The 26,222-nt window shown below is 41.4% G+C and overlaps 1 protein-coding gene across 4 annotated transcripts in view; it reads right to left on the bottom strand.

Annotated features, from left to right (window-relative positions):
* The window catches only part of Bltp3b (bridge-like lipid transfer protein family member 3B), an 80,086-nt gene that overhangs the window by 37,045 nt on the left and 16,819 nt on the right, over positions 1 to 26,222 (bottom strand). For 3 of the 4 annotated variants that reach the window (XM_039079668.2, NM_001108753.1, XM_063264009.1), the window contains 5 exon segments: positions 8,139 to 8,301; positions 6,960 to 6,998; positions 4,902 to 4,993; positions 1,553 to 1,742; positions 298 to 438 (listed from right to left, as the gene is read on the bottom strand). In XM_039079668.2, coding sequence (XP_038935596.1) covers positions 298 to 438; positions 1,553 to 1,742; positions 4,902 to 4,993; positions 6,960 to 6,998; positions 8,139 to 8,301 — 625 coding nt within the window. 4 annotated transcript variants of the gene reach the window in all.

Genomic DNA, 26,222 nt, shown 5'->3' with positions numbered 1-26,222 from the left:
CTCTCAGCCTGGGAAATGAAATTCTAACACAGGACATATCCAGTAAACATGTGAATCTGAAAGAACCATTCACTCACCGACCAGACGAAGAGTGCTGTAACTGCTAGACTTCTACAAGCCTAGTCATCGGGCAACACAAGTGCCCTCACCTGCCACCTCTGTCTGAATAGGGCAGACAGTGTCAGAGCACCCCTGACCTCCTGCTTACTCTGTCACAGCACACAGTGTCAGAGCACCCCTCACTCTCCTGCTTACTCTGTCAGCTATCACAGGAGACAAAAGACAGGTCTTACTCACTCTTCTTTTAAGGGTGACTCGGATTTTTGACTGATTGGTTATTAAGCGAACAGGAGCACACATAATTTCAAGATGTGAACTCTGGGTAGCATCTGCCTCAATTCGAATCATCTGCCAATTTATTTCTTTAAATGTCAAAACCTAAGAAGAAAACAGAGATTAGCTGTTTCTCATGCAAAATGAGAAAAGTGTACATTTATGAAACCAAATAATTGTTGTGACATTATGAAAATATTCCTGCTACTTTATATGCTTCATCAAACTCAATAACATGTTCAGAATTGTACTCATCTGTAAGCCTCTTGGTAAATTCATTTAGAAAACAGCATCAACATCAAGTAGTACTAGAATTGTCACTAAAACAGGGTCAGAATAAAATGCAAAGGAGCCAACAGTGGGTGCGCACTGTGGTTGGATGAACTCAGCTTGACCCCTGGAACCCATGTAAATATGGAAGGAGAACTGACTCCACAAAGTTATTCTTTGACCTCCACATGCATGTACATGCACCAACATATAAGCACGTATGTATACAGAAACATACACATACTCAGGAACATACATGTTCATACATACATGTGCAGACACACTCATGCAGATACTAATAAGTACACAGTCACACAAAAACACATGCACATACACTCATGCACACACACACACACAAAGTAGGACTCATTACTTTCACAAGGTCAAAAAGATACATAGTAAAACATTAAAATACAAACTTTTATAATTAAATAATTTAGGTTAATATAAAAGGATACTTGTAAGTCCAGAAGAAAAATAATCAACTAGAATGTGAGTCCTGGCAACCATGGATGTATAAGATTAAGCATATGTAAGTGTACCATGAGTGCATGTGCCTGTAGAAACCAGAAAAGGGAGTCAGATCGCCCTGGCACTCAAGTTCCAGGTGCCTGTGAACCTCACAGTGTGGGTTCTGTGAACCAAATGCAGGCCTTCTGCAGTAGCACCATGTGTTCCAACTGTGCAGCGCCCCTCCAGGCGTCCTACTTACCTTTTAAACTGACTGTGCGCACAAGTGGACATGTGTACATATGTGTGGACACACTCAGTCCTCAGGAGGAGTCAGGTCTCCTGCCACCACCTGGGCTCCAGCAATGTATCAGGTCATCACTTGGCAGCCAGTGTGCCCTCACCCATAGAATCATCTTCACAGGTCCCAGATGTAATCTTAAACGTCCCTGTTTATTTACACTGACTAAAATGGGTTTTAGTAAGAGAAGTCTTTTACCTCTCCCCTCTGTGGATCTTGAATCCGAGTAAATCTCAAGTCTCCGTGTTCCCACTGTGCGTTGACACTATAGATACGGAGCTGAGAAAGTTCAAAGGAGGCATTGAAAGCTTTTGCTCCAATTCTGATGACGATAGAATTGACAGAAACAGTAATCCCCTCGACAACCTTCTCAGCAAAGCCGTACTCACTGGAAAACAAAGCAAAACAAAATATAATGTACTAAAGGAAAAATAAAGTCATTTAAAAAGTGTTGGCTAATAATCTCATGCAAGTCCACATATGCTCTAATATCTAACTCTCATTTCCCAAAGTGAAAAATGCACAACAGTCTTACTACACATTTCCCCTTCGATAATCTTACAAGTGTTTCTACCTTTTCTCCAATTCTTTCAGACAAGCCAGTCTAAAAACAAACCACTCTATCAAACACGAAACTTTAGTCCATATTATAAGTTTCTAGATAGAGGAAAAATTATAGAATTAACATGAAAGCCATTTTCCTGTCACTGTTATGTGTGGTCCAAAGCTAAGTTCTGCAGCCAATAAACACGGCTCTTCCCGCATCTCAACACGGCAGGTAGGTAACATACAAACACACCGGAAGTTATGGATTAGTCTGAGTTAGTCCTCTCCTTCCAGTGTGCACCCCTGTAGTCCTCACCCACTGAGCCATCTTACCAGCAATGCTTTTTAAGATTTGTTTTTATCTTATACATGAGTATTTTGCCTTCGTGTATGTAAGTGCACAGAGGCCAGAAGGTGTTGGATACTGCTACAACAGAAGTTTGACAAGGTTGTCAACAGCCATGTGGGTGCTGGCAACCAAACCTGGATCTGCTGCAGGAGCAACAAGTGCTCCTAACTCTGAGCCATCTCTCCGGCCTCTTAAATTAATAATCCTTAAAAATCTATTTCCACTTTTCAATAATGCTTTCCAGGATCAAATTCCCCCAGGGAAAGCAGCTGAGAAGTTTTCCACTGGCTTCTGGCAATTTAACTCCTGCCAAGAGCAGCAGGGGATTAAGAAAGAAAAAAAAAAAAAAGACTGAATTACCTGGGCTCTTTTCTCTATGGCCCCCCACTGGCCAGATGGCCAGGTGAGAGGCTCAGAGTTCATTAACTCTTTGTAAACAGAGAGAAAAGGAAGAAGAAAGCCAGGTGTGCTCACAGACAGACAGACAGACAGACAGACACACACACACACACACACACACACACACACACACACACACACATATTTTGGCTGGGCCCAACCACCTGTTTCACCAATATTTACAAGTGCACATGCATACTTATATGCACACACATAAACTTACACACATATGTATGTACATATGTATGTAGACACATATACATATATGCATTTAATGGATGGGGCAGAGTCCCAAATGTCACACTTTATTTCTTCTCTCTAGCAATTTATATCTTCTAGACAAAAGTTCTCTATAAAATTAACCCATAGATAAAATGCTGCACAGAAACAGGAGTTACAGAAGGACGTCGATAGTAAGTTCAAAGCAGTGTTTCATTCTATAAGCTCATTATAAGTTCAAAGGAACACTTTCCCATGGCCTTGCTTTATCATAGTCCTGTGGCTTCATCCTTGGACCTAACCGAGAAAGAATCTTTTTCCTTGATCACAAATGTGTCCCAAGCCTATTTCTCTTCTTAGTATAATTTATGAAAGCTCACTGTATTCCTAATTATGCAGCCTTTACTTACTATTCTATGAGGAGGGACACATTCTGCTCTTGATTCTAACTCTATTACAACTCTATTACATCTTTCTGGGAAAACAACTAAAGCCATCTCCTTAGACTTTCTTCTTAAAATTATTTGAATCAAATCAGGAATGCAATAAAGTAATTAATTCCTCTAAATAGCACTAATATCTGAAAGCTCATCTTCATGCTGATCTGCAGAAAGCCTGCCCAATAGGCACCATTAGGCTAGTGGCATCCTAGCATTGGCAGGAAAGGCGGATCAGCAGTGAGAAGCAGTCCTGAGATGAAGTCTCTGGGGCTGTGCCTCTGCAGAGTGCACCACGGTAGTCATGGGTGGATTCTGTAAAAGAGTCCACATGAGACCTTTTCCTAGCACCTGATTTTATTTATCTAGTAACAAGATCTAACTTGTGGAATGCAACGTGTTTTGAAACTGACATTTTATACTTCTATACTTTACCAAGACAGCAGTTAACTTTTAAGAATGACAGAAGTATATTGATGCCTAGGAAGTGAGGTGCAGAGAAACATTAATGTTCCAAGACTCTAGTGGTTGCCTGAAAATCACAGATTCTATCAGACTGTATAATATTATTCTTCTGTACACATATACTTATAGTGGAGTTTAATTGATAAGAATTAACAATTAAATTAATTACCTGTTAATTGTTAATTGACAAGAAGCTAGCAGAAAATAATAATATAGAGCAAGTAGAACTATACACTGTAAAAAAGTTATGAGACATCGATGTTCTTAAGATTTTTCATTTTGAAACAGGATCTCAAACAAGAGGCCAAGAGTAATCTTGAACTCTCTATCCTTCAGCCTCTACTTCCTGCAGGCTGGACTTCCAGTCTTACCTCACATCTGCTTGTGAGTAGTGCTGCATAAACCCAGAGCTTCGAATGTGCTAAGTTAAATACTCTATCAGCTAAGTTACATCCCCAGTTACATCAAAACATCTTAGGCTAAACATGCCCTTCTCGTGATAATGTAAGAAAATAGGGGCTTACATGATAAATTAAATAAAGCCGACAGCATCTATGCTGTGATTTTTATGAGCATTGTGTATGGAAGTTACTTGAAAACAGAACACTGTGATCCCGACAAATGATCAGAGACCCCAGGCAGCAGCTGACTGACTGCCCAGCAGCAGCCTATAGTGTGAAGACCCTGAACAAAACAATGGGTTCCATGTCTAGCTAAATTCCAGTCTTTCATGACACTCATAATGGCATAAATTTCTCAATTATTTCCAGAACTTGTCATCTAGTATTTTTAGACTGTCTCTATTCACAGTTAACTGAATACATGGAAAATGAGAGCACAGACAGCTATTGTAATGAAAAATGAAAAGAAGATCTGATTTATAGAACACCTAAGCTCTTCTGCACTGCTCTTGGCTACTCATTACTATTTAACAATTCGATAATCAAGAGGAATGGAACTTAAAATTAGCCTGCTCCTCACTGAATGTGGAGACTGTAATGAAGAGGCGGTCTGAGCAGAGGGTATGTGAGGGTAAAGGACTCTCTATCTCCCCCCCCTGCAGCTGCAGGGAAGAGAGCCTCCCATGGACAGAAGAGCCCGTAGCAGCCACACACAGCACAGCACGGCTTACCTCTGTCCTGAAGCAGTTGCAATCGGGGATGGACCATTAGGGGCTCGTGGCTCTTCACAAGTACTCATCTCCATTACTACTTTATCTAGGGACTAATGAGAAAGTAAATGAGCAGAGCCAGTGCAGACTGTCTAAGTATGACGTGCACTTTGTCTCTCACCTATGTGGGATGGAAGCTAACAATTATAAAACTCCTGAAAAGGAAAACAGAGCATCCAGTCCGACACTGGGGCACTGATCTACTGGGGAAAATTGCATATACATTCCATGAATAGGGGAGAAAATACAGAAGCAGCCGTTAACTGATTAGGTCACCGGATTTAATGAAGCATTATCTCTAATCCCTTATTACTGCATTATTGATAAATTATATACATATATAAATATGTTTACTAATGGAACTGAACCACATCTAAAAGTCTTATGTCGAGACCCAAGATGTGAGACATAAAGGCAAGCGCATTATGGAGAGAGAGAGCGAGGGAAACACTCCATAGCAGGAAAAGTTCTTCTCCAAATGGCTTTTTTCTTTTCTTTTCTTTTTTTTTTTTTTTTCGGAGCTGGGGATCGAACCCAGGGCCTTGCGCTTGCTAGGCAAGCGCTCTACCACTGAGCCAAATCCCCAACCCCCAAATGGCTTTTTTCTTGAAGATAGATGTAATGTCTTTAACAGTGACTGTATCCACAAATTCAGAATGTCTTCACTTTAAGTAAGCATTTATCATTATCTAAAATTATCTCATTTTATTGTGGGATCAGTTAACCTCTGTTAAAATATAAATTTCTTAAGATCAAAAAACAGATAATTTTAGTCAAGTTGGCAGTAAATATCGCTGGAGACTAATCAGAATTCTGATTTATAAGAATATTTACTAATAATTCTGCTTTCGTTTCAGAAAAGGAAAGAGAATGGAGACAGGACAGGCACTGAGAAGGTGGTGACACTGTTTCAGGAGAGAGATGAGGAAGCAAACCTATTACTGATTCCAGAGATTTAGTCAGAGCTGACAGTAATTGCAGTGCCCAGCTTGGAGCACTGGGTGGAGCTTGGAGCACTGGGTGGAGCTTGGAGCACTGGGTGGAGCTTGGAGCACTGGGTGGAGCTTGGGGCACTGGGTGGAGCTTGGGGCACTGGGTGGAGCTTGGAGGAACAGCAATCACGGAGATGAGGACAGAGGGTGGAACAAGTTATTATGGGAAGGTAATATGCAGTGTTACATTTTCTGTGTTTAAGGCTTTCTCAGTATTTGGGGGTGGAAACAATTAAGAGAGAGGATTTCTGGTTTAGGACGTATCTTATTCAATAATAACTAGAGTCAAGAACAAGGATAGTCTTGGCTGGGCAGTGGTGACACAAGCCTTTAATCCCAGCAGAGGCAAGCAGATCTCTGGTGAGTTTGAGGCCAGCCTGGTCTAAGGAATTCCTGAAAAGAGGCTACACACAGAGAAACCAAAAAGAAAAGAGGTGATTTTTTTAAAGAATATTTATGGAATGAGGCTAAGGGTAGAATAGCTCAACATGGAGAACCACAAATTATTAAAGAGTCCAGGCTGGTGAAATAGCTCAGGTAAAGGCACACGCTGCAAGAGGTGGGCAACCGAAACCTAAGTCCCCGACTGGAACTCACAGAAATACGGCAGGAGGAAAGAGCCGACCCTGCAAAGGCCTTTAACTTCCTTATACCCGCCACGGTGTGTGTGTGCGCGCACATGAGCACAGACACAAACACACACACAATATAAAACTTAAACTAAAAAACAAAGGGTTAACTGAGAAGCTTTAAGCCATTAAGTTCATTACAGAACATATTACTAAACTTGTGAGACCAATAGAAGCAAAAACACAGAAAGTCTTAATTAAATTTAAATTAAAAGATAAATTCCTCTTAATTTAAAGTTCAAGTTTCTTACACAACAGCTGAAAAAACTAGGTCCAATAAAAATAAAGTGAAAGTTAACAAATGGAAAATCCAAGAAACAAAATATTAATGTCTACAGAATGTTACAGTTAATCTACATACTTAAATCATTACTTTTGAAACAGTTTTCAGTACTCACCAAACAGATGGGGTGTGTTTTCAGCTTTGTCCACGGAATCTACAAATAAATTTTTCTTTAAAGTGAATTATTAAAGCTTAATATGAAGTAATCAACAGACATCTTTGCATTTAAAAGATAGCAACTTAACATTATACTTTATATACTATACATCTCTCTCAGATTGTGAAATAATAAATTGAGGGAATTATTAATACTATTGAAATCAAGGTATCTATGTTATGTAAGAAAATAGTTGACTAGAGAATTTCAAGTTCTGCTAGTTACATGTTTTTGTTTTTGTTTTTGTTTTTCAGAACTGAGGACTGGTTACATGTTTTTACCAGTCCTTAAAATATGTTTATAATTTAAGAATTATCAGCAAAGCATAATCAATCTGTTTAACTTTAGAATTCCAACCATCGTATTTTCAGCTCCTTAAAAGTAAATTCAAAGTAAACCATTGATAGAAAAGGCCAGCTACATCACAGACACAATGTTCATATACTCAGTCAAGTCATTGCTGATACTTGGGTCATAGACACAAATTAACTATGAACACCAAAGGATACAGTACCCTTTTCCAAAGGAAACCCAAACTTCATTTTTATAAAAAATATTAACATGCACTGTCTCTCCCAAGCAACCTCTCAAGCTAACCCTGGTATTTGGCAGTAAGAAGTTTTGAAATTTAAGAACTCACATAAGATTAGAAACAAAAATCAGTAGAATAATAAGAATAATAATTTAATAATAATAAAGTAAATAAAAATCCCTAACTTTCTCAAAATAACAAAGGAATAAATGAAAAGGTTAAAACTCTAAAATAGCATGTCTACAATTATGACAATTCTTAATGTATGTTTTTAAATAAAGCATTACAAATTTAAAACATTTCATTTGACAATAAAACATAAGGGGAGAAACTATCATTGTATCTATGCCAAAGTAAAACAGTTAATTTATAACAAATTAATTGTATTAAACTATCAATAAAATTGTTTTAAAGAAAATGTAAACGTAAGTTATTGCTATGTTACTTCAATTATAAGGGATGAGAAACATCCACGTAGCTATTTTCTCAGTAAATAATAAGAACACAATGTTTCTTTATAACATGATCTGAAGCTGAGCATTTTAGAAGATAACAATGAAACAAAAACTAAGAGCAGGAAGTCTCCTCAGACCCCCAAATCTTACCCTGATGGATGCTTTATTACAAAACACTTTGTTGATGGCCAGCCAGGTGGGCAAATCCAGCATGTTCTGGAGCACCTCCTCATCCAGTTCCAGGTTCTTCAGTTCACCTTCTCCTTTAAGGGTGCTTAGGTTTATTTTGTCAGGAGATAAGTTTTTGGTGAATCTGAAAGAGACCACAGTTACATTATTTTAGTGTAAGCTAATGGGCCCTACGGACAACCTAGCGAATACAGAGTATTAAAAAAAAAACAGCAAACTAAATGCAAAAGAGCTCAGAGATGGAACCTATTTTAACCCGGGCCGAGTGCCTATCACTGTTGTTCTGATCTCTCCTAAAACCAGTTCTCTAATACTAATCTACAATGTGGGAGCACAGATTGGAATGTCATATTCCTGTACACTGCTCAAGTCTGGTCCTTACTAGCTGTCTAGTGGATGAGAATGTGTCAATACCACTGTTTTCCTTCCAGGCACTATGCGAACCCATCCCCTACCTCATCTGGTTCACTGTAGACCCTATCAGAGAGAAGAAATAATACTGTGCTATCAACCGAGCTACACAAAGGTAGAATTGAGAGAACCCTCTAACAGCAGCTCACACAGCAGCAGATGTCAGTCACCACGCAAATAACAATGGTCAAAGTCATACTACTCCCCTTAAATCACCTAGCTACTCCCAGCATTAGAAACCAACCCAAAGCATTTCTGAAATAAATTCTGACATATAGTGGTTTTAAATTTTCTGAGGAAGGAAATTATACAACCCCATTTAGAAACTGATTTTGATATTCTCTGGGTAACTTTAAAACTCAACTATTTAAAACTCTGACTTAACTCTAGAAGCACCTCTTGTCCTTCCACAGGTTTACTTACCTGTAGGAAGTCAGAAAAATGAAATCTGTATTCTGAAAGTGCTAGAAACCATAAAAGAATAAACACTGAACTATAATTAAGGCTATGATTTCTTTTTCTAAAAGGCATTTTTTCCTAAGTTTTGGAAGTATTAAAGACAGGATACACCCCAGCTCACTGGTCAAGCTTGCGTACCACGTGTTTGATTTGTTCCCATGGCTTGCAATCAACAGTTTTTGTAATGAAGCATCTCTTAGGGGATATCTGTGGAAGACCTTCCTATTTTCATTTTTAAGTTCACCTCTGCTTTTTAATATAATGCTTCGGATAATTCAACAAGACATTTTATTGGTATATTTATATTTAAAACAAGCTGATCTAGCAGTGAATTCCCTATAGAGTGCACATGAGAGGGGAGTGGAGGAGAATGGCTCAGTGACGGAGAGCACTTGCTGCTCTGCCATGACGACTGAAGTTCGGATCCCAGCACCTACACTGCAGCTCACCAAGAGCTGTAGCTCTATATCCAAGAAATCCAGCACCCTCACACGCACGCACGCACGCACGCACGCACGCACTCACGTACCACACTCACATACAAACCTAAGAAAGCATAAATAAAACAAATTATGAATAAATAATAGTGTGTCTATCTGTCTGTCTGTCTGTCTGCACAGCCCAGAAGAGGGAGGGGAAGCAGATCCCTCTAGCTGGAGTTAGGGTTGGGAGCTGCCTGATACGGGTGCTAGAAACTGAACTAATGTCCTCAGAAGGAGCACAGTGCTCTCAACTGCTAAGCCATTTCTCTAGACCCTAAAATAAAATCCTTTAAAAACTATGTTACCCTGTGTGCCACACAGAACAAGAAACATGAACTTCTTCTATGCTTGGTATTGCAAACAATAATGATTATATTAAACGACAAACCTATTTCTTCTTTTTTTTTATTAACTTGAGTATTTCTTTTTTTTTTTAAAGATTTATTTATTTATTTTGTATATGAGTACACTGTAGCTGTCTTCAGACACACCAGAAGGGGACATCAGATCCCATTACAGATGGTTGTGAACCACCATGTGGTTGCTGGGAATTGAACTCAGGACCTCTGGAAGAGCAGTCGGTGCTCTTAACCACTGAGCCATCTCTCCAGCCCAACTTGAGTATTTCTTATATACATTTCGAGTGTTATTCCCTTTCCCGGTTTCCGGGCAAACATCCCCCTCCCCCCTCCCCCCTTCCCTTCCTTATGGGTATTCCCCTCCCCACCCTCCCCCCATTGCCGCCCTCCCCCCAACAGTCTAGTTCACTGGGGGTTCAGTCTTAGCAGGACCCAGGGCTTCCCCTTCCACTGGTGCTCTTACTAGGATATTCATTGCTACCTATGAGGTCAGAGTCCAGGGTCAGTCCATGTATAGTCTTTAGGGAGTGGCTTAGTCCCTGGAAGCTCTGGTTGCTTGGCATTGTTGTACATATGGGGTCTCGAGCCCCTTCAAGCTCTTCCAGTTCTTTCTCTGATTCCTTCAACGGAGGTTCTATTCTCAGTTCAGTGGTATGCTGCTGGCATTCGCCTCTGTATTTGCTGTATTCTGGCTGTGTCTCTCAGGAGCGATCTACATCCGGCTCCTGTCAGTCTGCACTTTGCTTCATCCATCTTGTCTAATTGGATGGCTGTATATGTATGGGCCACATGTGGGGCAGGCTCTGAATGGGTGTTACTTCAGTCTCTGTTTTAATCTTTGCCTCTCTCCTCCCTGCCAAGGGTATTCTTGTTCCCCTTTTAAAGAAGGAGTGAAGCATTCACATTTTGATCATCCGTCTTGAGTTTCGTTTGTTCTAGGGATCTAGGGTAATTCAACCATTTGGGCTAATAGCCACTTATCAATGAATGCATACCATGTATGTCTTTCTGTGATTGGGTTAGCTCACTCAGAATGATATTTTCCACTTCCAACCATTTCCCTACGAATTTCATAAAGCCGTTGTTTTTGATAGCTGAGTAATATTCCATTGTGTAGATGTACCACATTTTCTGTATCCATTCCTCTGTTGAAGGGCATCTGGGTTCTTTCCAGCTTCTGGCTATTATAAATAAGGCTGCGATGAACATAGTGGAGCACCTGTCTTTTTTATATGTTGGGGCATCTTTTGGGTATATGCCCAAAAGAGGTATAGCTGGATCCTCAGGCAGTTCAATGTCCAATTTTCTGAGGAACCTACAGACTGATTTCCAGAATGGTTGTACCAGTCTGCAATCCAACCAACAATGGAGGAGTGTTCCTCTTTCTCCGCATCCTCGCCAGCATCTGCTGTCACCTGAGCTTTTGATCTTAGCCATTCTCACTGGTGTGAGGTGAAATCTCAGGGTTGTTTTGATTTGCATTTCCCTTATGACTAAAGATGTTGAACATTTCTTTAGGTGTTTCTCAGCCATTCGGCATTCCTCAGCTGTGAATTGTTTGTTTAGCTCTGAACCCCATTTTTTAATAGGGTTATTTGTCTCCCTGCGGTCTAACTTCTTGAGTTCTTTGTATATTTTGGATATAAGGCCTCTAACTGTTGTAGGATTGGTAAAGATCTTTTCCCACTCTGTTGGTTGCCGTTTTGTCCTAACCACAGTGTCCTTTGCCTTACAGAAGCTTTGCAGTTTTATGAGATCCCATTTGTTAATTCTTGATCTTAGAGCATAAGCCATTGGTGTTTCGTTCAGGAAATTTTTTCCAGTGCCCATGTGTTCCAGATGCTTCCCTAGTTTTTCTTCTATTAGTTTGAGTGTGTCTGGTTTGATGTGGAGGACCTTGATCCACTTGGACGTAAGCTTTGTACAGGGTGATAAGCATGGATCAATCTGCATTCTTCTACATATTGACCTCCAGTTGAACCAGCACCATTTGCTGAAAATGCTATCTTTTTTCCATTGGATGGTTTTGGCTCCTTTGTCAAAAATCAAGTGACCATAGGTGTGTGGGTTCATTTCTGGGTCTTCAATTCTATTCCATTGGTCTATCTGTCTGTCTCTGTACCAATACCATGCAGTTTTTATCACTATTGCTCTGTAATACTGCTTGAGTTCAGGGATAGTGATTCCCCCTGAAGTCCTTTTATTGTTGAGGATAGTTTTAGCTATCCTGGGTTTTTTGTTATTCCAGATGAATTTGCAAATTGTTCTGTCTAACTCTTTGAAGAATTGGATTGGTATTTTGATGGGGATTGCATTGAATTTGTAGATCGCTTTTGGTAAAATGGCCATTTTTACTATATTGATCCTGCCAATCCATGAGCATGGGAGATCTTTCCATCTTCTAAGGTCTTCTTCAATTTCTTTCTTCAGTGTCTTGAAGTTCTTATTGTACAGATCTTTTACTTGCTTGGTTAAAGTCACACCGAGGTACTTTATATTATTTGGGTCTATTATGAAGGGTGTCGTTTCCTTAATTTCTTTCTCGGCTTGTTTCTCTTTTGTGTAGAGGAAGGCTACTGATTTATTTGAGTTAATTTTATACCCAGCCACTTTGCTGAAGTTGTTTATCAGCTTTAGTAGTTCTCTGGTGGAACTTTTGGGATCACTTAAATATACTATTATATCATCTGCAAATAGTGATATTTTGACTTCTTCTTTTCCGATCTGTATCCCCTTGACCTCCTTTTGTTGTCTGATTGCTCTGGCTAGAACTTCAAGAACTATATTGAATAAGTAGGGAGAGAGTGGGCACCTTGTCTAGTCCCTGATTTTAGTGGGATTGCTTCAAGTTTCTCTCCATTTAGTTTAATGTTAGCAACTGGTTTGCTGTATATGGCTTTTACTATGTTTAGGTATGGGCCTTGACTTTTATCATGAAGGGGTGTTGAATTTTGTCAAATGCTTTCTCAGCATCTAATGAAATGATCATGTGGTTTTGTTCTTTCAGTTTGTTTATATAATGGATCACGTTAATGGTTTTCCGTATGTTAAACCATCCCTGCATGCCTGGGATGAAGCCTACTTGATCATGGTGGATGATTGTTTTGATGTGCTCTTGGATTCGGTTTGCCAGAATTTTATTGAGTATTTTTGCGTCGATATTCATAAGGGAAATTGGTCTGAAGTTCTCTTTCTTTGTTGGGTCTTTCTGTGGTTTAGGTATAAGAGTAATTGTGGCTTCATAGAAGGAATTCGGTAGTGCTCCATCTGTTTCAATTTTGTGGAATAGTTTGGATAATATTGGTATGAGGTCTTCTATGAAGGTCTGATAGAATTCAGCACTAAACCCGTCTGGACCTGGGCTCTTTTTGGTTGGGAGACCTTTAATGACTGCTTCTATTTCCTTAGGAGTTATGGGGTTGTTTAACTGGTTTATCTGTTCCTGATTTAACTTCGGTACCTGGTATCTGTCTAGGAAATTGTCCATTTCCTGTAGATTTTCAAGTTTTGTTGAATATAGGCTTTTATAGTAAGATCTGAAGATTTTTTGAATTTCCTCTGAATCTGTAGTTATGTCTCCCTTTTCATTTCTGATTTTGTTAATTTGGACACACTCTCTGTGTCCTCTCGTTAGTCTGGCTAAGGGTTTATCTATCTTGTTGATTTTCTCAAAGAACCAACTTTTGGTTCTGTTGATTCTTTCTATGGTCCTTTTTGTTTCTACTTGGTTGATTTCAGCTCTGAGTTTGATTATTTCCTGCCTTCTACTCCTCCTGGGTGTATTTGCTTCTTTTTGTTCTAGAGCTTTTAGGTGTGCTGTCAAGCTGCTGACATATGCTCTTTCCTGTTTCTTTCTGCAGGCACTCAGCGCTATGAATTTTCCTCTTAACACAGCTTTCATTGTGTCCCATAAGTTTGGGTATGTTGTACCTTCATTTTCATTAAATTCTAAAAAGTCTTTAATTTCTTTCTTTATTTCTTCCTTGACCAGGTTATCATTGAGTAGAGCATTGTTCAATTTCCACGTATATGTGGGCATTCTTCCCTTACTGTTATTGAAGACCAGTTTTAGGCCGTGGTGGTCCGATAGCACGCATGGGATTATTTCTATCTTTCTGTACCTGTTGAGGCCCGTTTTTTGACCAATTATATGGTCAATTTTGGAGAAAGTACCATGAGGAGCTGAGAAGAAGGTATATCCTTTTGCTTTAAGATAGAATGTTCTATAAATATCCGTTAAGTCCATTTGGCTCATGACTTCTCTTAGTCTGTCTACGTCTCTGTTTAATTTCTGTTTCCATGATCTGTCCATTGATGAGAGTGGGGTGTTGAAATCTCCCACTATTATTGTGTGAGGTGCAATGTGTGTTTTGAGCTTTAGTAAGGTTTCTTTTACGTATGTAGGTGCCCTCGTATTTGGGGCATAGATATTTAGGATTGAGACTTCATCTTGGTGGATTTTTCCTTTGATGAATATGAAGTGTCCTTCCTTATCTTTTTTGATGACTTTTAGTTGAAAATTGATTTTATTTGATATTAGAATGGCAACTCCAGCTTGCTTCTTCCGACCATTTGCTTGGAAAGTTGTTTTCCAGCCTTTCACTCTGAGGTAGTGTCGGTCTGTGTCTCTGAGGTGTGTTTCCTGTAGGCAGCAGAATGCAGGGTCCTCCTTGCGTATCCAGTTTGTTAATCTATGTCTCTTTATTGGGGAGTTGAGGCCATTGATGTTGAGAGATATTAAGGAATAGTGATTATTGCTTCCTGTCGTATTCATATTTGGATGTGAGGTTATGTTTGTGTGCTTTTCTTCTCTTTGTTTTGTTGCCAAGACGATTAGTTTCTTGCTTCTTCTAGGCTATAGCTTGCCTCCTTATGTTGGGCTTTACCATTTATTATCATTTGTAGTGCTGGATTTGTAGAAAGATATTGTGTAAATTTGTTTTTGTCATGGAATATCTTGGTTTCTCCATCTATGTTAATTGAGAGTTTTGCAGGATACAGTAACCTGGGCTGGCATTTGTATTCTCTTAGGGTCTGTATGACATCTGTCCAGGATCTTCTGGCCTTCATAGTTTCTGGCGAGAAGTCTGGTGTGATTCTGATAGGTCTGCCTTTATATGTTACTTGACCTTTTTCCCTTACTGCTTTTAATATTCTTTCTTTATTTTGTGCGTTTGGTGTTTTGACAATTATGTGACGGGAGGTGTTTCTTTTCTGGTCCAATCTATTTGGAGTTCTGTAGGCTTCTTGTATGCCTATGGGTATCTCTTTTTTTAGGTTAGGGAAGTTTTCTTCTATGATTTTGTTGAAGATATTTACTGGTCCTTTGAGCTGGGAGTCTTCACTCTCTTCTATACCTATTATCCTTAGGTTTGATCTTCTCATTGAGTCCTGGATTTCCTGTATGTTTTGGACCAGTAGCTTTTTCCGCTTTACATTATCTTTGACAGTTAAGTCAATGATTTCTATGGAATCTTCTGCTCCTGAGATTCTCTCTTCCATCTCCTGTATTCTGTTGGTGAAGCTTGTATCTACAGCTCCTTGTCTCTTCTTTTGGTTTTCTATATCCAGGGTTGTTTCCATGTGTTCTTTCTTGATTGCTTCTATTTCCATTTTTAATTCCTTCAACTGTTTGATTGTGTTTTCCTGGAATTCTTTCAGGGATTTTTGTGACTCCCCTCTATGGGCTTCTACTTGTTTATTTATGATTTCCTGGAATTCTTTCAGGGATTTTTGCGACTCCTCTCTATGGGCTTCTACTTGTTTAATTATGTTTTCCTGGAATTCTTTCAGGCATTTTTGTGATTCCTCTCTGTAGGCTTCTACTTGTTCTCTAAGGGAGTTCTTCACGTCTTTCTTGAAGTCCTCCACCATCATGATCAAATATGATTTTGAAACTAGATCTTGCTTTTCTGGTGTGTTTGGATATTCCATGTTTGTTTTGGTGGGAGAATTGGGCTCCGATGGTGCCATGTAGTCTTGGTTTCTGTTGCTTGGGTTCCTGCGCTTGCCTCTCGCCATCAGATTATCTCTAGTGTTACTTTGTTCTGCTATTTCTGACAGTGGCTAGACTGCCCTATAAGCCTGTGTGTCAGGAGTGCTGTAGACCTGTTTTCCTGTTTTCTTTCAGCCTGTTATGGCGACAGAGTGTTCTGCTTTCGGGCGGGTAGTTTTCCCTCTCTACAGGTCTTCAGCTGTTCCTGTGGGCCTGTGTCTTGAGTTCACCAGACAGGTCACTTGCAGCAGAAAAGTTGGTCTTACCTGTGGTCCCGAGGCTCAAGTTTGCTCGCGGGGTGCTGCCCAAGAGCTCTCCGCGGCAGCAGCAACCAGGAAGATCTGTGCCGCCATTTGCCATTTCCGGGAGCTTCAGTGCACCAGGGTTCCAGATGGCGTTTGGTGTTTTCCTCTGGCGTCCGAGATGTGTATGCAGAGTGCAGTCTCTTCTGGTTTCCCAGGCGTGTCTGCCTCTCTGAGGGTTTAGCTCTCCCTCCCACGGGATTTGGGTGCAGAGAACTGTTTATCCGGTCTGTTTCCTTCAGGTTCCGGCGGTGTCCACAAACCTATTTCTTAGAGATGTTTCTGAAACCTGAAAACGATCCCTTCTCCCAAACAAAAATTTTCTAATCTTACCTAGCTACTCTTCAAAAATTAATTACTGAGCTGGGTGGTGCCACAGGCCTTTAATCTTAGCACGTGAGAGGCAGAGGCAGAAGGATCTCCAGGTTACAGGCCAGTATGGTCTACAGAGTGAGTTTCAGACAGCCAAAGCTACACAGAGAACCCTGTCACAGGGGGAGAGATAGAGAGAGAGAGACAGAGACAGGGAGAGACAGAGAGACAGAGAGAGACAGAGAGACAGAGAGAGACAGAGACAGGGAGAGACAGAGAGACAGAGAGGCGCAGGCTGCAAGATGGCTCAGCAGGTAAGGCACTTCCACCACCTCATGGCCTGAGCTTAATGACTGGATCCTCCAAAGGTGGTGGAGAGAACTGTCCCACAGCACTGTCCTCTAATGTTCACATATGCAGTGGCATGAGTGTGCCTCTTGCCCATGCATGCACAATGCACACAATAATTATAATAAAGAAATGCTTTGAAAGCCCTGAGACTGTAGAGAACTGAATTGTTACAGCTGGGAGCCAAACTATCTTGAGCTCTCTAAGCCCCCTAAATAGTCACTCATTGCCCACCTGTTTCACTTAACACCCTAACTATTACGTAAGTGCACTGGAATGTACAGAGAACATTCAATTTCACCAACCCAGAGACGAGGCTTATCATCAGACAACATCTGGGGCCTTCAGAAGAGACTGCCCCCATTTTGCTGTAATCTAGTGCTTTCAATTCACCAATGTATCTGATGTGTCTCCATTTCTGATATTCTTTGCTGTTTTACTATAAAGACTTCGTGAAACTGTTACCACATTGGAATGTGGTATTTGAGGTATGCTAAATCTATGTTCTTGGGTCCTGGTCCTGACAGCTGTGTTTTCTGTGTCAGGAGTAGGAATGTCTAAGTTCATGGAGACCAAAATCACCAATCACTGTCACAAAAATACAATACCTCATATTAAGAATTTAACGCAATTTCAAGAACAACCACAAACTGGTGAACAATTCCATAGGAAGAAAACCTGCCTGCTATCCACATAAGCACATCTCACCCTGTGGAGTGGTCTGCCAGACTGACCACAGAGCTGCTGCTGCTGAGAACACCGATCTTCCTCCGTCTCCGCCAGCCCAAGCTCCAGAACGCCTAGCTCTTCCACCAACCAAACTCCTATTTCCTTTGATGGCCTAGTACTGTAGCCTGCAAGATGAATATTCCCCCTACAAAGAACCCTGTGAATAAAGGTTTGGTCCCCAAGATGGTGTGATACAGAGGCATAAAGAGGGGTGAGACCTAGGAGTTGGGGATTTGGCTCAGTGGTAGAGCGCTTGCCTAGCAAGCGCAAGGCCCTGGGTTCGGTCCCCAGCTCCGAAAAAAAAAAAAAAAAAAAAAAAGAGGTGAGACCTAAGCCAGGCAGTAGTGGCCCAGGCCTTGAATCCCAGCACTCAGGAGGCAGAGGCAGGTGAATCTCTGAATTTGAGGACAGCCTGGTCTACGAGAGAGTTTCAAGACATCCAGGGCTACACAGAGAAACCCTGTCTTTAAAATAAAATAAATCAATCCCTCTCTCTCTCTCTCTCTCTCTCTCTCTCTCTCTCTCTCTCTCTCTCTCTCCTGCAAATGTCACAATAGACAGCTAGGAACAGGAAAAACCCTGGGCTTTCATTTTGCATCTGGTCTCATTCAAATTCCAGTTGAGACCCCTGCTCAAATCTGCACGCAGCACGTTAATCATTTAAGAAGTACCTGCACAGAGGCTGGTACTTCAAGGTTGGTTAACCCTAAATATATCTATTCTTATCTCAGCTCGCTTCCAGACTAAAGGCACCAAGATAAAAGTAAAGTATTTTCAAGATCTGCAAGGACACTCAGAGGTCAGTTCTTACATCAGGTTCGCGTGTCCTGCGCAGCATCTACAAAGTTCTGGTCTTTGTTGCTAACTTCCAGTCACCTCAGACAGAGTTCAAGGACAGATCCTGTGTGGTAAGAATGCCTCTCCCCTATCTCCATCCCCACCCCACCACCCAACCCTCACCAAACCCGGGGACCACTCTCCACTGACTCTTCTAGAACCTGGAAAATCTAGAACTGAGAAAAGGACCAATCAGATCACAGATGACAGGCCTGACCTACTGCTTCCCTCTTAGCTCTGAGCTAACTAATTCTTCCTGCTGAATGTTGAGCTCCCGTCCGTATCATGTGGTCACACTGCTCCCGTTCCCACCCCACCTTCCCACTACTATTTCCTCCATGTAACTCCCGGGGTGATGGCTGAATCAGGCCTCTGTCCTGTGACTCCTGTGACAGGTTCTTAGGTCCTTTGGGATGTCAGGACTCTCAGTCTTGGTCTCACTCCCACTCTCTCCTGCTCCTGGCTCATGATATAACCACTTGTTTGCTCCCAATATGTTCTCCTGCCATTGCTCTCTGCCATTTGCCACCTGCTGATGCGACCAAGGATCAATCCTGAGCCACCTGGACCTTGAGCCTTCAAAACTGTGAGCTAAATCCTCGCTACCTAGCCTGGGTCAGGTCCTCTGATACAGACTGCCAACTAACATATGAAGGTCAAAGGGAACTAAGAAAGACTCCCTGATGTCTCCAGGTAGACAGCCGTTCTTTAATGTGTGTTCCCAGATTCTTTGCACTGTGACAATGGCTGCTGTCTATCAGCTACACGTCTGTCAAGTATTATTTTAAAGTACTTTATAGATTTCATCTCAGCTTACAGGTTTCTGAAATATGTATGATTATTCCCTTCATCCTAAAAGTGGAGAAACTGGGCTGGTTAGATAGCTCAGGTTTGTGAGAACCTGAGTTCAAACTCTGGTGCCCACAAGGTGGAAGACGCGAATCAAGTTGGTACTCATCCCCTCACCGTCACACTCACTCTACAGCACACGGACGGGCACGCACACAAATGTAACTTTAAAAATTTAAGTGAGGAAACTGAGTCATTAAGATGTTAGACATTTCGGCCAGACATGGTGGTGCACACCTTTAATCCCAGTACTCAGGAGGCAAAGGCAGGTGAATCTCTGTGACTTTGAGGCCAGCCTTGTCTACAAAGCTGGTTCCAGGACAGCTAGTCCTGTTACACAGAGAACCTGTCTCAAAAGAACAAAAATAAATAAATACATACATACATACATACAAACAGACAGACAGACATACATACAGACATACAGACAGACAGACAAAAACCCCAAAGATGTTAAACAATGGGCTGGCGAGATGGCTGCATCTTGATGCTGCTCCTCTTGAGAACCCTGGTTCATTTCCCAGCATCCACATGGCAGACAATTCACAGCCCCCTGTGCCTCCAGTTCCAGGAGAGCTAATGGCCTTGGCTGGCCTCCCTGAGCACCAGGCCTGCACATGTGGTACACAGGCACATATGTAGGCAAAATCTCCATACACATAAAACAAAATAATTTTTAAAAGTTTTAAAATATTAAATAACATGCTCACAGACATACAAAGGGCCAGGGCAGGAACTGACCACAGGTGCTCTGGTTTCTCCAGCTTTAACAATGATAAAAAAAAAAAAAAAGCCAGAAATACACACTGGAAAAAAGACATCATCTTCAAACAAATGGTGCTGGTCAAACTGGATGCCTGCATGTAAAAGAATGCAAATAGAACCATACCTAACACCCTCCACAAAACAACTCCAAAGGGATCAAAGACCTCAGCATAAAACCACATACACTGAACCTGTTATTAGTTCTCCTGGTTGTGTTTACACAGTTGGGTGAGGAAATGTCAGTGGACCAGAAAGCCCATATGATGCTCTGCTCGGCATCCTAGACTCAGTAGGAAAAAGCACTCCCCTGCTTGAAGAGGTTATTATTTTACACTCTGGAACACAAAAATGCCCCTTATATATTAAGAGCAGATACTTCCAAGAAATAGCTCCTTGTCACTTATTTCACAGTGCACTGTACTAGACTGTAACATACTCTCAATATATAAAGCTTCCAAATTTAATTTTGGAGACTGTCTCATCTAGTCCAGGCTGGTCTCAAACCTGCTATGCAGCTAAGCATGACCTCCATTCTGATCTTCCTGAGTGCTGGGTTACAGGCAAGCATCACTATGTCCAGTTATGTGGCACGGGTCCACGACTTCACACACTAGGCAAGCTCTCGCTAAACAGCTACATGCTCAGTCCCATGTAGCTAATTTCTCATATGCTTAGCTTTCAGACGTGGTTATCAACTGTCCTATGGCATACATGAACTAAGAGAAACGTTTTGCATATGTGGCTACAAGGCACATTTAGATATTTATTCTCTAATCATCTTTTTTAACAGGCAAAGCTGTTTATCTCCAGAAATCTTTGGAAGTATAGCTTGCTGAGTGTTTTGTTTTATTATTTTAGATGAGTATTTTATCTGCATGTGTGGGTCCCATGTGTTTGCCTGGTGCTGGAAGAGCAAGAGAATTCCAGATCCACTGGAACTCAAATTACAAGGGGTTGGTTCCCACCATGTGAGTGTTGGGAATCAAACCCAGGTCCTCTGGAAAAGCAATCAGTGTTCTTAACTATTACACCATCTTACCAGCGCCTCCAAAATTTTATTTTATTTTTTTAAGATTTGTTTTAAGGTGTGTATGTGTGTGTCTGTGTGTGTGTGCGCGCTTGCATATGTACCATGTATATGCAGATGCCTGGAAGAGTTATAAGTAGCTAGGAGCCTCTGATGTGGGTGTTGGAACAGAACCTGGGTCCTCTATAAGAACAGTAACCCCTCCCCGCACCTTCATTTTTTACCAAGACAGTCTCTCCATATGGCTCTGGCTGGCCTGGAACTCAGTATGTCAATCAGACTGGTCTCAGACTCAGAGATCCACTAGCCTCTGCCTCCTGTGCTGGGATTAAATGTTTGCATCAGCATTGCCCAGTTTAATGTGCACCTCAGGAAATAATTTCAACCCTTCAAGGCTGCCTTGTATTAGAAGTCGCTAACCTCACTCATTACACTTTTTCTACCCTCTAAGATCCAGTGAAGAATGTACACCAAAGATATGCTCCAAAAACTAATTCCTGAAGATGGCCCTGTACCATTTAGAAATGGAATGATGTCTAGCCAAATATCTATCTTTTTTCAGAGCACATGGACCATATCTTTTTGAGGAACTAGAAGTAAATGTAATAAACTCAGAGCTCTTCCGGATCCCCTTTTAATTGTTTAGAAGGTACTCAGGGATATCAGTGCTCTTTTTCCTCTTGCTTTGATATGGTTTTTGCTTGATACAGATTCTCATGCAGTTGGCCTGTCCCCAACCTTCTATGTAGCCAAATATGCCCTTGGACTCTGACCCTTTTCCTCCTGCCATGCACTAGGACGGCAGGTGTACATGACCTCACCAGGCTGCGCAACACACCCAACACTTTATTGTCGAAATCATCTCCCAGGCTCCTAAAATTGCTTTAAATAAAATAAGTTCATCCCCTATATTATATTTACTTGCCATTTAAAAAAGGACACAAGTAAAGGGAAAAAGAATGGGGAAAAGAAGGAAAAGAAAGCAAGAGTCTGCACAGAGCACACCTCTCACCTGAGCCTTCTGCCACTGTACTCTTTCACATCACTGGTAAACGCTCTGCACCATCAGAAGATAAACGCTATGTTAACTCTTAAGTAAAAGGGAGAAAATAAGAACACCTGAAGCTGAGTGTGGTGCCCCACACCTAAAGTCCCAGCACTCTCAGGTTGAACCATGAGTTTAAGGCCAGCCTCAGCTACTTAGTGATATCCTGCTTCAACTTTTTTTTTTTTTAAATAAAATGAGAAGAGGGAAAAACCTAAGTTGAAGTAAACGGAAATGAATTGACTTATTTTAAAATGCTGTAACCACATTGAAACCAAAGTGCGAAAAGAAGAGTGGGAGGAGGAAAGGGGAGGAAGGACAATGAGAGAAGAGGAAGGCGGAGGGGGAGGAAGGTTGAGGAAAGAAGAGGAGCAGGGAGGAGGAGGAAGGATGAGAGAAGAGGAGGAAGGAGAGGGAGGAAGGATGAAGAGAGAAGAGGAGGAGGGAGGAAGAGGAAGGATGAGGAGAGAAGAGGAGGAGGGAGGAGGAGGAAGGAGGAGGAGAGAAGAGGAGCAGGGAGGAGGAGGAAGGATAAGGAGAGAAGAGGAGGAAGGCACAGACCCAGATTAACCGGAACAGCTCGTAACACACACATGAGAGCTAACGACTTGGACTTGCAGGGAGAGGGAGGCTTAAGACTCAATTTTTTGCTTTCTGAAAGGAGTGTTCATAACTTCCGTGCAGACGAAACAACAGAGTACAAAAAGAAAAGTCCAGCAAAAAGCAAAGGATGGAAAGGACCAAAGTGTATGTAATCCACAGCACACTGTTTTCAGTTTATAATAAAGGGTGAAATTCTGCAGGGAGCCTGGCCTGAGAATGAGACACCGATAGGTCTGAACCCCAGTTCAGCCACATGTGTCTCTCTACTGTTCAACTTGCTCATCTGTACAATGGGAAACAAACTAAACTGACCTTCAGTGGGACCTGAGGATGGACACCAGGGAAATCATCGGGGGTCTCTCCCGCCCACCTCTCTATTTTCTAGTGAACTATGAATGCTAACCCTGTAGTCCGAACACAGGAATATCAGAAGCTCCTACTCCCAAGAGGACTTTAAAACTGCTGAGCTATGAAGTTAAGCTTGTGAATATTAATATTGCTCATTCATCAAACTATTTTGGGTAGTTTATAATAGATGGAGAGACACAGGCAACTGTCACATTCACAGTTATACAGCAGCTGGTTTCTTGTACTAAGTACCATATATTCTAAGCTATATATTTTCTATTATCCATACATTGGTTTATTTTACATATATTTCACTTACCACAAATGATTACCAGGCACTTAATATCATGCTTCAGGAAGTGATTTTTCAGTCATATTTCTGTGAGACTAAACGAGGAATGCAGACATTGGTTAAGTGTCTTTTGTGTGTCTCCCTGTTTGCACGAGGGGAAGACTACAATGCAGTCTTAGGGCATGGAAGAATGACATTTGCCTAAGCTTTCCAAGTGCTGCCGTGGACTCTTTCCTAAGGCTCCATGTGACGTTCCCAGATAGGACAGTAATTCTCATGAACGTTATCAATGAATGGGCCCTAGTACTGAACTTGACTCAAAATAGAATGCATTATAATCTGAAATCAAATAAATTATTTTAGCTTACTGACTAATCACTAAATATTTGAAAGGCACATGAATATTTAAAGCTAAAGTGTAAAGGAGAAGGGCATGCTAACTCCCCAAAAAACTTGTGGATGTTGATTTGGAAGACACAGAAGAATGGGAGCATGAGAATGCTAGATGGGAACCTCAGTAGGTAATGTTAGCAGGGATACAGAGGCTGAGAGAGAAGAAAACTGCCTGGCCCAAATATGTCCAGGCTGAAGCAGCTGCACAGAAGGCAGTCACACGATATGCTAAAGATAAAGTCAGCAAAACTCTTACTCATTTCCTTTCCTGTGCTTTCCTCTTTTTTTCCAGTGTTGAGGATATAACCCCATCTGGTGCCTATGCTAGACAAGTGTGCGAACCACTAGCTTCAGCCCCAATAATTATTTAGAAAACTCAAATTACAGAGTAAAATTTCAATATTGTGTCAATATTACGGCAAGCACAGTGGCTTATTTTAAAACTGTCCGGGCAGGCTGAAGAGCTGGCTCAGTGGTTAAGAGCACTGGCTGCTCTTCCAGACAACCCAGGTTCAGTTTCCACCCGACAGTTCAAACTGCCTCTAACTGCAGACCTGGGGAATCATAATCCCTCCTCTGGCTTCCACGTGTGCCAGGCGCATCTGTGGGTATGCCGTACACAGATATACATATCAGCAAAACAGCCATGCACATAAAATAAAGTTAGAAAAAAAAGAAGTATATGGCCAGTGAAATACCTCAGCAGGTAAAAGTATGAGCAGCCAAGCCTGACAGCCTGGGTTTTCACCTAAAAGCCACTTGTGGAAGGAGAGAACCAACTCCCACAACCACCTTCACACACACACACACACACACACACACACACACACACACACACACACACACATTTCTTAAAGGGTTATTTATTTATTTTCTATGTGCCAACTGAATGTGTGTGTACAACATGAGTGCCTGGTGCCTGTTAAGTCAGAAGGGTGCTGCGTCCCCTGGGACGTTACAGACACAGAGGGCTGGGAGCCAATCCAGGAGCGGGTACTGGGAACTGAATCTGGGACCCCGGTAAGAACAAGGAGTGCTCTTAACCACTGAGCCATCTCTCCAGCCCACTCTACCACATTCTTAACGTAGTAAGTTTTTTAAGTACTTAAAAACAAAAATAGCTTCTATTTTTAATACACATTTCCTTTAATCACATATATGAAAACAAATTTACTAGCTTCTTAGTATAACAAAAATATCCAAACTTCAGCATTAAATTTACAAGCAAATGTGTCTTATTTAAATTACACATTTTACAATCAATATATAGTTATTATAGTCTGAATTATGTCTAAAATGCTGCATTAAGCAATGGTTTTGGGAAAACAGGAAAGTTTCACATGATGGAAGATTAACCGTTTGCTTCAGGGAGCACATCCTAAACACATGACATGTAAAATGCACGCCTCAGTTCCCTTACATGTAAAGGCAGGTAATAGAGTCTCCTTGGTAGAGTAATTCTGAGGACTGTCCAAGCGAGAGCACGTGACGTGCTATCATGAGCCCCAACACACAGTAACTTGGTGGGTGTCAGCACTATTACACTACCATAAGGTTTGAAGAACACGAACACTGCACAAATTACATCCTAATTTACCCTAATTTTCTTTACAAATGTTTTGGGCTTTGTAAAGATTTATGAAATACATCTTAACTTAGAAGATACACATTTTCATATCTAATATTACCTACTATAAATCTTAATCAAATTTATATCCATTTTTATCAAATGGGTTTGCAGTATCACCACAAAATCAAAGCTCTCCAGAGCGATGCATGCCTGTAACCCTGCACTAGAGAGGCTAAGGTGAAGGATGAAGAACTCAAAAACGGCCTGGGGGGGATGGGGCTTAGTCAGAAAACATGAAACACGGGCTGGTGAGGGCTCAGTCGGTCAAGCCCCTGACCCTGCACTTGAAAACTCGAGTCCCATCCCTGGAACCCACAAAGAGAACGGACTCCCACAAGCTGTCCTCTGACCTCCATGTGCACACACATGCCCAAACAAACAAAACTGAATAAAAACATAATAAAATGTAAAAGGAGAAAAAAAGCCTGCAAATATCATACAGTTAATTATTTGCCAAGGCAACACTTAACTATTTGTTAAGTGCACCACGAAAGTTAAATAGAATGTGCGAAGGACAGTGTAAAACTCTAGCGCTAATAAGAACACTGGAGAGCTGGCCCTGGTGGTGTGCGCCTGTCCTCAGGAGATGGGGGAGAAGGATCGGAAGGTCTGAGCTCAGTCTCTAAAAGGAAGAACCAGGCACAAAGCAGACAAAGCAGGAACTTAGAACGTGAGCCTATCCCAACGCCTTCCTGCTTGCCTCCCTCCCTCCCTTCACGCCACCTTCTGCCATCACATACCTCCCTCCCGAGACACCGGCTGAAGGGCATACCAACAAGTGTGCATCCCTCAAATATTCTAACTACTCAGAAAGCATGTTTCTGACTGCTGTGCTCACATGTTCACCCCTGGACTATTC

Source organism: Rattus norvegicus, chromosome 7 (assembly GCF_036323735.1).
Source record: "Rattus norvegicus strain BN/NHsdMcwi chromosome 7, GRCr8, whole genome shotgun sequence".
In the NCBI taxonomy this organism is placed as follows: Eukaryota; Metazoa; Chordata; class Mammalia; order Rodentia; family Muridae; genus Rattus; species Rattus norvegicus.
The sequence above is the reverse complement of the archived record's forward strand: the minus strand, read 5'-3'. Positions and strand labels throughout refer to the sequence as shown.